This window comes from Panthera uncia (genome assembly GCF_023721935.1).
Source record: "Panthera uncia isolate 11264 chromosome C1 unlocalized genomic scaffold, Puncia_PCG_1.0 HiC_scaffold_3, whole genome shotgun sequence".
Classification (NCBI taxonomy): domain Eukaryota; kingdom Metazoa; phylum Chordata; class Mammalia; order Carnivora; family Felidae; genus Panthera; species Panthera uncia.
Window position 1 is genome coordinate 838,896 of NW_026057584.1, and position 12,317 is coordinate 851,212.

The window sequence follows — 12,317 nt, forward strand, 5'->3', positions numbered from 1 at the left end:
CCAGCCACCCAGATCAGGCCTGCAGTTCAGGTTCAGAGTTTCCTCTGTAAGTGGCCACGTGTTCCTTATCCGTCTCTTCTCAGAGATATTTAGAACAGAAATGATTTCCTAGATCTAGTCCAGGCACCACTGGACTCCTAATAGTGCTGACTTTTATTTTTTTTAACGTTTATTTATTTTTGAGAGAGACAGAGCACGAGTGGCGGAGGGGCAGAAAGAGAGGGAGACACAAGAATCTGAAGCAGGCTCCAGGCCTTGAACTCATGAACTCAGGCCTTGAACTGATGCGGGCCTTGAACTCATGAACCGTGAGATCATGACCTGAACTGAAGTTGGATGTTGAACCGACTGAGCCCCCCAGGCACCCCATAATAGTGCTGATTTTTAGCACACACTCACTATAGGTAGGTGAGCAGGTCACCCATAATTCCTTCCTTCCTAGTCTTTATGGCTCTTTCCCTCGGGCTGGGATCGCCAATACAAAAGGTAGGTACTGATATTACTGGTGCAAATAATTCTTCCTGATTTTGTACACAGATGTTTTGTAGGGCTTTGAACCTTTCCCAGAAGACATTACACCTTCATAAAGAACCAAAAATAACTATTCACTTCATAGCCAAACAATAGTGCTTTATTGATAAAAGGTTAGTTTCAATGGATACAAAATTGCTATGTAAAGTAAGTTTTCAAAATACACTTCTATAGGTAAAGACTATCTCTTAGTAAAAGCAATTATCTATAGTGAAAGTATTTATTTAGAATTGGGCAGCACAACAAAAGGGGATTTAGAGGGGAGACAATGTAGGCCCACCTGCCCCCACCTGCCCCCGCAGAAGCCTTATGGGATGGCAGCTGGCCCTAGTAGTCTTACTCAAGCAGACACAGGGCTTGCACTGACCACTTGCACATGTGCCCCCAGCTCCACCCTTTAAACAGCTTTTACTAGTGTAGTTCATGCCAAAATAACCCAAACAATTGGCCTTGCACGGACGCGCTCTTTAGAGCACTTTCCCCTGGTAAAAACTCGGTACAACGTGCCTAAACCTAACAGCTTGTGACTACTCACCATTAAATGACAGTGAAAAGGCAAAGTTGTTGAGAACACCCGATTATTTTCCATAATACACCTTTGGAGTGATTATATTTTGACCATGTCACCATATTGTGTCTGGCCAAAACAAAAACTCTTCTCCTACTCAGAGGAAGTGATTTCTGCATCTTAACCCCTGTTACAGCAAAATGAAAACACTGAAGCCGCACCTGCTCCCTCCAGGTCTCCTTCCACCCTCTCTTTCTGGGAACTGCTTTCCCAATGTCAGTATAAATGTTGAAAACAGCATGCCGGGAGCATCGGCGCCCCTCGGAGCACATGACAGGGGGACACACTAGGAGGGAATGGAAGGGCCAAGGCCACAGAGCACAGAAAACGGACCTGACCGGTGGCATCTACCAGTCAGATTGTGGTGCACATCTGAAATGTCTTTCAGTCTTACTCGGTACATGGGGAAATTGGTATTACACAGAACGATGGAAATGACAGTGGCTGAAAACGGACAACAGTCTGCACATTAAAAAAAAAAAATGATCTGCTCTTTGGCTTTCAGAAAACCATTAAAAAAACTTCAAGGAAACAAAAGAAAAGCCAAATCAAGAAAACCTGGTAGGCACTGAGGCTTCATGGGGCCATGAGCCTCAGGGCCCATGACAGGTCTGGGGGTTCAGAGGCCTACCCACCAGAGGACCCCGATTTCCACTGCTCAGGCAGATCTTACTTGCAGTTACAGAAAACACATTAAAGTGCAGTACAAAAATATAAAAAAGTTGGTTTCTAAATGTATCAACTTACTAATTTTCCTTAAAAAGTAACTTTTTATGTTGAGTAAAAATCGTTTATTGGCTATGTGTGCGTTAAGAGTCATCACTGTAACATGAAAACTGGAGTTCATGGACACCTTCTGTCCACAGCAGAGTATAAACCAGTATCAAGTGAAGAACACTACAAAACGTGGCTTGTGGCAGGTTCTCTGCAGAGCAGTTTAAAAAATGTAGCATCAGAATCCAGAGAAATCTTAAAATTTGCTCCTAATGGCCTGTTTTTAAAGGAGCTGAGTATGCACATATCACATTAGATAATTCTATTGTTTCAAGTGGTAGAAAGGTGAATGTGCAGATGAATGAACAGTATCGAATTACAGCAGCAAAACTGGTTTTAGGTGTTGTAAATGCCCTACTGCAGGCCAGCTCATCTTTCCAGATCACTTGCTGGGTCTACGTTGCCACCACCCAGGAACACTGCTGGCTCGATCTGAATGTTCTAGAAATGAATCAAGAGTGCTCCTCAACCATTAGTCAGTTAGGCCAGCCAAACCAAAGAAATTCAATGTTAACTACACATTCTAACTGACCCCGGAAATCAGTTCCAACATTAGTGGTTAGTTAAGGTGGAAGAAAGATAAAAATGAAAGGTTCACCTCACGAAATATGAAGTATAACATAGCAACAAAATTACAAATGTTAAAAGTACTTCATACAAAACATCAAAAGTTTAAAAAAAAAAATTAAATTCTCAGGCACAGGTACTGAAAAATGTGGACGGGCACCCCTCCAATAATCTGTCGGAAACACGCAGCTGTATTACTCATGCGGAATGTTTTCTTCACCTTGCAATGTGTTTTCTGGAAAGACAAAACACAACATGTTTAGATGGAAGCAGTGCAATGCTCCTGCTAGGATCATCATCAACATTATTTTCTGTATCGCAAAGGGCACAAATTGAGCAGAAGGCTGGCTCACGTGACCAGAGTTAACTAAATCAAAACAGCATTGATGAGGCTCTTGGGAACTTGGGAGTTACCACCAAACTGAAAAGTATACAAAAATATAAAGTGGCTGCATACACCTAAAGTAGAATTTTCCTGATTTCATAATTAAAGTTTTTAAAAGAAAAGCAGGAAAATCAGAGAAAATGAGCAAACATCGGTCACTCCCTCCTGCCTCAAATGAGCCCTCCCCATCAGAAGTCCCGTTTCCTGCTAATTCCCCAGCACTTCCCCATCAGGCACCAAACCTGCTCACGCACAATCAGCCTCCCGAGCTTGGGCGGTGCTGACATCTCCCCAGCGAGAGGCGCGCAGGCAAATCACCGGAAACCCTGGCACGCGATCGGTGTCCACGGCAGCGCAGCGCAGACTCAGCACGTGGCCTCGCGGCTGCCGGGAGGTGTCGACAACCAACTCTGGGCTGCCGTTCAACCCCAAGTGGGGATATGTGGACACTCCCGTTCCAGTGACCGGGGACACCAAACAGGTGTATCTGTTTGCTTCACAACTGAAACCTTGCCCCACAAGCCGCAAAGGCAGGGCTTTGTTTTGGTGGCCAATGCTCCCAGGGTGAGCCTGCAGGGCCGCCTCTATCACGTGTGCGACTCTGCCACGGTGGACTCCTGACGGTGGGTAGACTCCTCCCAGCCTCCAGGTTCCTCGCTTTCTGTCTCGTCAATCCTGCCCTGTGTCAGTTAAGCTTCAGCTCACTTATGTCCCCACATCGTCTCCCTCTCGTCATCAACACTCTCCTGCCTCTGCAATCAGGCCCCACCCATAGTGGACTCTACTTGCAGCACCCCCAGACCTGTGCCAGCGCTAAGCATCTCTCTTCCATGGAGCCTCTGCCTGAAACCCACATAGCTGCTTCCTCCTCGGGGCTGTATTTGACTTAACCTCCCCCTCCTTCCTCTGGGAGGTGATGACAGCAGTTCCACAGACACCTGTCCACAGAATACAGGGGAACATTTGCCCTTTCCTGGTCCTGGGTCCCCGCTGTCTGCAGATTCCCTTCAAACAGGGAGGCGAGCGCACACCGGGCTAGACATCTACGAGATTCACTGATTACCACGGGGCGGAGCCAGGCTTCGGTGGGATCAGCAGTCTGGATCAAGGAACCCCTGGCCTACCTGGGATGATTCACCTTTTCACGTCACCTTTACCTTTGGTTTGCAAAAACTGTTTTAATAACGCTTTGTAATTCTCTTCGAAGAGATGTTTTCAACTGCAATAAATTTCCAATTGTATGACTAGTAAAGGTTATTAAAAAAAATTTTTTTAACGTTTTATTTATTTTTGAGACTGAGTGTGAGTGGGGGAGGTGCAGAGAGAGAGAGGGAGACACGGTATGCAAAGCAGCTCCAGGCTCTGAGCTGTCAGTACAGAGCCCGACGTGGAGCTTGGACCCATGAACTGTGAGATCATGACCTGAGCCGAAGCTGGATGCCCAACTGACTAAGCCACCCAGGGCCCCCTAGCGAAGCTTATTTTAAAATATTTAACTTATTTTCGTTAATCACATTTATCAGCTCAGAAAATATGGAAAATCTTTTCTACATTGGCAGGGGAGAAGGTTCCATCTTTTAGAGGCCACACGGTCTCCTTTAAGGTCGGTAATAAAGTTAAAGACAGAGCTTCAACGCGCAAAACGTTAGTAAGACTTAAGGAGGAGGTGCCTGCCATTACATTTAGCTTGAGGTGTCTGGAACCACACACGTCTTCTAGGCTTCACTGTTACCTTACACGTGGTGCCCGTGGGCCCCACCGTCGCCGTCCCCGCCCTGCAGCTGCAGCTGCATCTGCGCCTGCATCCTGGCGATCATCTCCTGCATGCGGCGGAGCTGTGGGCAAGGAGGGGCAGACAGGTTATTGCTTCTCCAGGTCCATCCTCCCTGGACATTCTTTAGAGGTGTTCTCGTGATTCCTAAAACTTCAACCTCCATGCTTTCCCAAAACATTATAGAGAATTTACAAAGAACTCCCACGGATCAGTAAAAGAACCAACAACAATAGAAAACCAAGCAAATGATAACATGCAATTCAAGCAAGAAACAGAAACGATCAATGAACACGACAATTCAGTAAAGGCAACAGGAGATAATCTTTAACCTAGAGGGTGGGAAAGAGGCTGCCACTTCAGGGTGGGGAGTAGGACTGGGCTCTTCTGGAAGGCAGCAAGGCCCTAGCTGTTCCAGTGCTGAGTGGGCCTTCCCTGCCACCCTCATCAAATTTCATCATTACGGTCTCCACTGGTTTAGAAAGGCCTCCAGGCAAGCATTATAAAGTATCTACCTAAATTTTCTTCAGGTAACTTTGTAGTCATGTTTTTAACATTTAAGTATTTTAATCCATACCGAATTAATTTAGGGCCAAAGAAGTGAGTTTAATTTTTGTTTCGAAAAGGCTTGCCTGTTTGAGGATTTCCTGGATATGTTTGAATTCCACTGCCCTAACAGAATCCACCTTTACCACAGACACTTGTTTAAACTTTGGACCTATTTCCAGCTGTGAATGTCATCAGCCCGTCAAGCCTGTGCCCCACTCTGGATTTCCACGAGCAGTGGAGCCAGCCCTCCTGGGTTAGTCTCCTTGACCCTCCTGTGCTCAGTCTTCAGATCAAACATCACAACTATGTCAGCAAGCTTCCCCCAGAAGAATTTCGCAAACCCCACCGTTCTGCTGGAATGGAGTTCAGTTTAGAGAGCACTGTGATCTGTGTGCACTGAGCGTCCTACCTAAAGTGATGTGTCCATTTACACTTTGAAAACTGTTTTCGGTAGAGTTTTCCAGTTTCTTTTCTGTATGAGTCCTACGTATTTCTTCTTAAGTTTTTGTTAATGGTTGTAAACGGCAGTTTCTTTCATTATATTTTTCAACTGGTTATTGTCCAGGTATAGGAAAGCGACTAAATTTTGAATATTACTAAATTATCAAATTTGCTAAGCCTTAGTAACTAAAGTCACTAAATTCGCACTATTCCCCAATATTTCCCACTAAATTGCTACTGGAGATCAGACGGTAACACATGCAAAGCACTAATCTACAACACATACCGATGTACATGTAATAAATTAGTGACCTATGATGTATCCCTTAAGAGAGTAAGGAAAGAAAACTGTAATGACGTACGGATGCACGCTACAGGCCTTTAGACTTAACAGGAACCCTTTTCTACTTACCTCAGCTTCCTTCTCCAGCAGGATCTGGTCTTTATTCATGTCCTCATTGTCCACTTTTCTAAGAGTTGAACGAAATTACAATTTATCACATCGCAACTAATTTAGCTGGTTATTTCTGATGACAAATGTCCAAAGTAAAATTTCACTTTATGTTTCTGAGAAATGTTATCTATCTAAAATTACCCACATGCATTCTTTTTCTGATTAACGACATAAACAGATAAGAAGACAATGTTGGAAAAATGCACACCGTGAAATGGTAAATTCAAGAAACTTTCCTAACTCCAAGCGGGGCTGGGACACTCTGGTCTTTACTTACTCGAGGAATATGAGACATTATCAGGAGAATACTCTTTTTTAAGGTAAGCTCTTTACGGACATAGACCATAACAAGTTCACTTAAAAAAGGGAGGGAGCAGGGCCTGAGCACACACACAGAAGATGCCGGTGAGGGAGGCCCTCTGAGCGATGAGGACATAGCTCTTCGTGAACTCATGCCTGGCTCACTCACAGTGGGATGTTCTTGTGGCTTCTAAAACCCATCTTAATTAATGTCTGGTCCCCAAACAAATAACATGGTAAAGCAGACCTTAACATATACCCTGTATACACACACACAAACCCACCAGATGTCAAGAATGTGAGTACTTTAAAATAAACTACAACACGGCAGTCTCCCCCTTATCTGCGGTTTCAGTGGACCGTGGTCAGCTGTCATCCGAAGGCAGGCGACCCTCTCAAGCGTCAGGTCAGCAGCGGCCCGGGGCTCCGACACGCCGTCCAGGTATTCCCCCCACCTCACCTCATCCATCACATGGGCATCCTAGCATCTCACAGCATCACAAGGGGCGCGGTGAGAGCAGGGCAGGAAGCTCGTTCGTGTACTCTGATTAGAGTACGTGGCTGTAACTGTGGCACCGTATTACTGTTGTTGTTACTCCCTCACTGCATCCGATTTATAGATTAAACTTTATCGCAGACACGTACATACAGGAAACAGGTGCATGGGCAGAATATTTGGCACCATCCGCGGCCAGGCATCTGCTGGGGGCACTGGAACGTGCTCCTGTGGATCAGGTATGTGGGAGCAACTACTGTGCAGAAAACTCTTTTTGTAAGTGATGAAGGTCACTACCTTGATAGCTAAACTGGGCAGAGATGTGATGTGACCAGACACGAATCAGGTCACAACACACAGACCTTGAGTAAAAACCCACTACGATGGTGAAACAGGAAAGGTGAGGGCAGCCGCCTGTGTCACTGAGGAGCCGGGCTGCTGCTCACCCCACCCGGGGAGCTGTGCTTCGTAACATCACGTGAAGTCTGTCCTCACTGACAGAGTGATGTTCTAGAGACCAGTCGCTGGCCTTTCCACCTAAAGCTGTTCTTTGCGTGCAGATGATGAAAGCTACCTTGGACAGATTAAACGAAGCACGACACAGTGACATGAGCAACAAGTACCTGGAAAGAGCTTCTGAGTAGGAAACCAAATCATGTTGCTTAGAGTCAGGAAGACAGAGTAGGACAGGTGGAAGGGGGGCCAGTGGGACTCTGTGACGCAGTATGGGCAGGAGGACAGTGTAAATTGGGGGTAACAACCTGCCACCTCTTTTGAGCCTCTCGGAACGGAAGTTTTCATAATGCAGGTCCTGGGTCACCTCCTGGAGATCCTGCATGTGGGTGCTGGAGGAGAAAAGGGCACAGCAAGGCCGGCTGAGTGTGGAGCCATCTGCACGGAGAAACTAAAACCCCACTTGCTACTTCTAAATCGTACATGAAGTTGCTGGAGCTTTGGATACAGGAAGGAAGCTACAGAGGCCTCTCTCTCCTCCCTACCACGAGCAAGGGCACACAAGCACACAGCACAGGGTCAGGTACAGAGGCCCTTCCGTGGGATGCCTCCCCCAGGCACTGCCCACCTCTGCATGAGACTGTCACCGGTGCACAGAGGCAGAGATTTCAGCAGACCCTTTTAGGTAAACAATGTCTGAAACACAACGTACTTTTTGTTTTCTCTTTCGACTATTCCTGACTTCTCAAGCTTAAAAGAGTTGGTCAGTGTAAGCTCTCAGCAAGACCATAAAACAAAGTATTAATATTTTAGAAAAACTAGAGATAGCACTTTGCATCTTCTAATCATCTCAGAAAACACTCATCGTTTTTTTGGCTCGGCTCTTTCAAATACATAAACTGCCAGGAACGAGTATCAATGAGGCATTCTTGTCTGCTGCTTAGAGTCTAGAGAACGGGACCAGTGACAGCAGAGGGTGGCGGGCTCTCCGTCACTCTAAGAAGCACGCAGGAAGCTGCCAGCAAACAGCAGCATGACCACAAGGACCCATCCCGAGTGACCTAAATGACGCCTGAGAAAGCTTGTGGCATCGTTCTAATTCTAGTTTTGGTGCTTTTTCTGTTTATTAAAAATTGCTCAACCAAGACACACGTCGATGAGCACGTATGTCAATTTTTAGTTACTCAAAATGTACCTCATCTGTTCTTTGAATTCTTCTAATCAAAGAGATTCTAGATTTTAGGAACACTCTTCCTTTCAGCCTGATTCAAGAGCAATAGCATGTGCGTGTATGTCACTAAATGCGAACTCTCCTTCTCAGAGGGAAAACGTGTGCTGCTGTAGCCAGGCCTGTGGGAGGTGCTGAGAGTGCACTGAGGACCCTCCCGGTGGCCCCAGGGCGGGAAGGGAGGCTGCCTGCCATCCTGCAGCACCTGAGCCTTTGTGCCCAGAGCAGGTGTTCGGGCGTGGCCAGGCCGCAGTTTAGGACCAGTCTGCTTTCAGCGTCAAGAGAGCGGGCTGATGAGAAAGGAGAGGGTGCTAAGCCACAGGCCTCGAGTGGGAGAGGCTGGTTCTGTAGAACCACAGAGAGCTCCCGGTGAGGGCCTTCCGTAACAGGTGCGGCGGCCCCACCGCCTAATACCTGTGGCGCCGGCAGCTGTCTGCGAGGCCACACGCACACCCTGTGGTCAAAAAGCTCTGCTTCCTGCTATAGGCGCTGCCAACGGGAGCGCACGGGGGTCTTACATGAGCATCGTCCGCAGCTTCAGAAAGTCATTGTGCTCCGGGTTCTCCACCTCCACAACGCCCCACGGGTAGAGACGGCCTCTGACCTTCTTGCCCTTGGCTTCGATCAACTGATTGGACCCGACCACGGAGAATGGGATACTGGCCTGGAGAGAGACGCATGAGGTAGACCGGGGCCCCACCGGGAAGCCCAATTCTCGCCGTGAGCACACGAACACGGGCACAGACGGAGCACGCTGCGGCTTACTGCAAGACCTCCTCGGACAGCTAATGGTGTAGGACAGCTCACTCAGAAGGACAGGTGTGTTCCACACGGGACAGATTCGACGGAAACATATTAAACCCGCAATAAGATTTCTAAACCTCAGGTGGCAGCTGTATCAAAATATATTTAATGCAAAACACTATGAGTCTCTCAGAGGTCAGCCATCCTGGATACGGCCCTTTGCCAACTCCTTCCAGGGTGCTCATGACAGAGCAGGAGCGACTCGTGTTGGGCACCTGGAGAGGTGTTCTTACCTTGAGAAGTCTAGTCTGCTCTTTAAAATCCTCATCTTCATCGGATTCTGCATCGGGTAAGTGATAGATTTTGATATTATGTTCCTCAATTTCATCCAGAATCTGGAAAAATGACAAAGACAGGAGCAATTTTACCAAACAACTCATATTAAAGACAAGGCTGCCTGGGGCACCTGGGGGGCTTAGTTGGTTAAGTGTGGATTTCAGCTCAGGTTATGATCCTGGTTCGTGGGACTGAGCCCCACATTGGGCTCTGTGCTGACAGCACGGAACCCGCTTGGGAGTCTCTCTCCCACTCTTGCCCTTCCCCTGCTCATGTTCTCTCCTCTCTCTCAAAAAAACCAACCAACCAAACCAAATAACCCCCCCAATAAACAGAACTATCCAAATGCCAACATAGAATCAAGCTGATCACTGACTGCCAAGTGATTTCCTGTTAAGAAAGGCCCCGTGCTTGCATGTTGAGGGGACCCCCTCTGCCCAGGATGACAATAACAGCGTGCCGCTGCTTTCAGGGCACAGAGCAGCAGGCAGACAATCACTCCGGCACGGCAGCTAACAGGAAACACACTACCACCAGCTTCAGGAATGACACGTACCCAGGGAGTGGCACACCCAGACGCCGCAGGCCCCAGAAGAGCCACAAGCATTGCCCGAGGAGTCGGCAGGTGTGAGGGCTGGAGGGAGGGAGGGCCTCTAGGGACCACGAAACCCAGGGTGGCCAGGAAGTCAGCTTCCAGGTTGGGGAAGACAGAAGAATAACTGGAGTTACCAAGCGGAGAGTTCCCTGGAAGCCAAGCTGGGTTCTGGGTTTTGTTCAAGAGGCAAAAAGTGGCAGCCATAGAACCACACACTCAGACCAACTGAGCAAGCGGGAGAGTGGCCCAGAGGGCACGAAAACCTGGGCTGGAGATGAAGGAAGCAGCTGCGCACCCGCTGGCTAGCCCGCGCCCAGCCCCCAAGCGCCTTCTGTGCAGGGAGCGCCAGCAGATACGGGCAGGCTGGAGCTTCGCCTCCGCCGAGTGGGCAGAAATACCCCTGCTTTGAACCCTGCTCTGGCATTGGGGGTTCTTAACGGGAACTCTGGGGCCTTTACGATGAAAGGATCAAAGACTGTGGGACTTAACGCGTTGTCTGCACTAATTCAGGACTCGCAAAGAGGTCTTTCTCCCTCCTCCCAACATCCTTCCCCTTCCAACTGGACCATCTGTGCTTTCAGAGCCCTCCCTCCTAGAGGAAGCAGAGGAACCATCTCACTGGTGGGAGAAGCCCAGCAGTGAGCAAGAACCTCCTCCATCTGTTCCTCTTTCCTGCCCATCATCCATCCCTGCTGCCCCATCAGGACAAGGCTTACGAGACAAGGACGAGAACCGAGTTGACAAAATGCAGTAAATGGGCGATTTCCAACCGGAAAAGAGGAAGAAAGTGATGAATCAAAGGCAGCCACACCAAAGATGGGGGTGCAGGTGGAGCCAGGGAAGCTGGGTAACCAGCTCAGGACCGGGATGGCGGGGGGGGGGGGGGGGGGCGCGGCTATCTCCTGTTTACACACATAGTTCACGTGAAAAAGATTCTCTGAAAGGAAAAGCAAAAGCCACAGGAGATGACATGATCTAAACTATACTAAGCAATCCTGACATTCATGGCTTGGAAGATAGGTGGCAAAGCAGGCAGAAAGACCCAGTCTCCCGAGAGCGCGGCCAACCCACTGGGGAGGCCCGAGGCTGGTAGAGGGTCTGCAGCCAGACCCTAGACAGGAGACCTGCTGCTGGATGAAGTGGAGCCAGTTAGAGACGAAGGAAGGGTAGGACTAAAGCAGATCTGCCAGAGGCTCTTTTTAGATGAGGGAGCGGGAGTACAGCAGGAGGCACAGGGAAGAAACCAGATAAAGAGAAGGGATTACAAAGGCCCAAGATGAAACAGAAAAGAGCAAAAAAGGATTTCAATTCATTTCAGACTTGGAAATCAAGCCCTAAGAGTTCTGGGCCCAGGATTAGAGATGGGTGTACAAAACATTCTAACCCTGACCCTGGTTCCCCCACCTCTCTGAAATCCAATGTAACATGCCTATCATAAAAGGTGGCGTTTCCTTAAGTGGGCATTACTAAAACACATACTGTCAAGCAAAAGCATGCCTAAGCTTTCAGGGGCTCTTCCAAAGGCCTGGATATTTCCTAAAAGGCTGGCAGGCACTGAGACAACAAAGGAAAAGGTTGACATAGTCCATACAATTGAAGAATTCTGCCATGACAGAAAACATCAAGAAAAATGTGAAAACACAAAAATCAGACTAGGTCCAAAAACACAAGAATATCCGTTAATTAATAAAAAGGCAATAAAAACGCAACACAGGCTCTAAAAACCTCAGAGAGCACACTAACAGGCATCAGGCACCAGGATACATACTCACTCGCATAGGAACCAGACACTTGTGGAAAACACTCGCGGAAACTAGACACCGCTTCCCATTTCTCAGATGGGAGACACTTTAGAAAACCTGGTGCCGGATCTAGGACAGTTCTGGCAGGGGTGGAGCATGCGCACATGCTGCTTTGAGAATGTGAGTCCTTACACATTTGTTTTGAGGGAAATTCAGCTATCTTTTGTAACTTTAAAAGCCAATCGATTTCCTTTCCAAGAATGTATCCGACTTCTACAATTGTCAGAAGACAGACAGGTGCCTACAATGTGCCAGGTACTGTTCTAAACTTTTGGAACACACAAGTGAGCTAAGCAAAGATCCCTGACGCCAGGAATAGAGGG

General features: G+C 47.9%; 1 protein-coding gene across 4 annotated transcripts in view; it reads right to left on the reverse strand.

The window, feature by feature from the left end:
- Positions 1-609: 609 nt before the first annotated feature.
- SEPTIN2 (septin 2) overlaps positions 610-12,317 on the reverse strand; it is a 35,214-nt gene continuing 23,506 nt past the window's right edge. For all 4 annotated transcript variants that reach the window (XM_049614519.1, XM_049614518.1, XM_049614517.1 and 1 more), the window contains 6 exons: positions 9,555-9,656; positions 9,036-9,181; positions 7,598-7,681; positions 5,999-6,056; positions 4,558-4,660; positions 610-2,675 (listed from right to left, as the gene is read on the reverse strand). In XM_049614519.1, coding sequence (XP_049470476.1) covers positions 4,559-4,660; positions 5,999-6,056; positions 7,598-7,681; positions 9,036-9,181; positions 9,555-9,656 — 492 coding nt within the window. In that variant the 3' untranslated portion in view covers positions 610-2,675; position 4,558. The remainder of the gene's footprint in view (positions 2,676-4,557; positions 4,661-5,998; positions 6,057-7,597; positions 7,682-9,035; positions 9,182-9,554; positions 9,657-12,317) is intronic.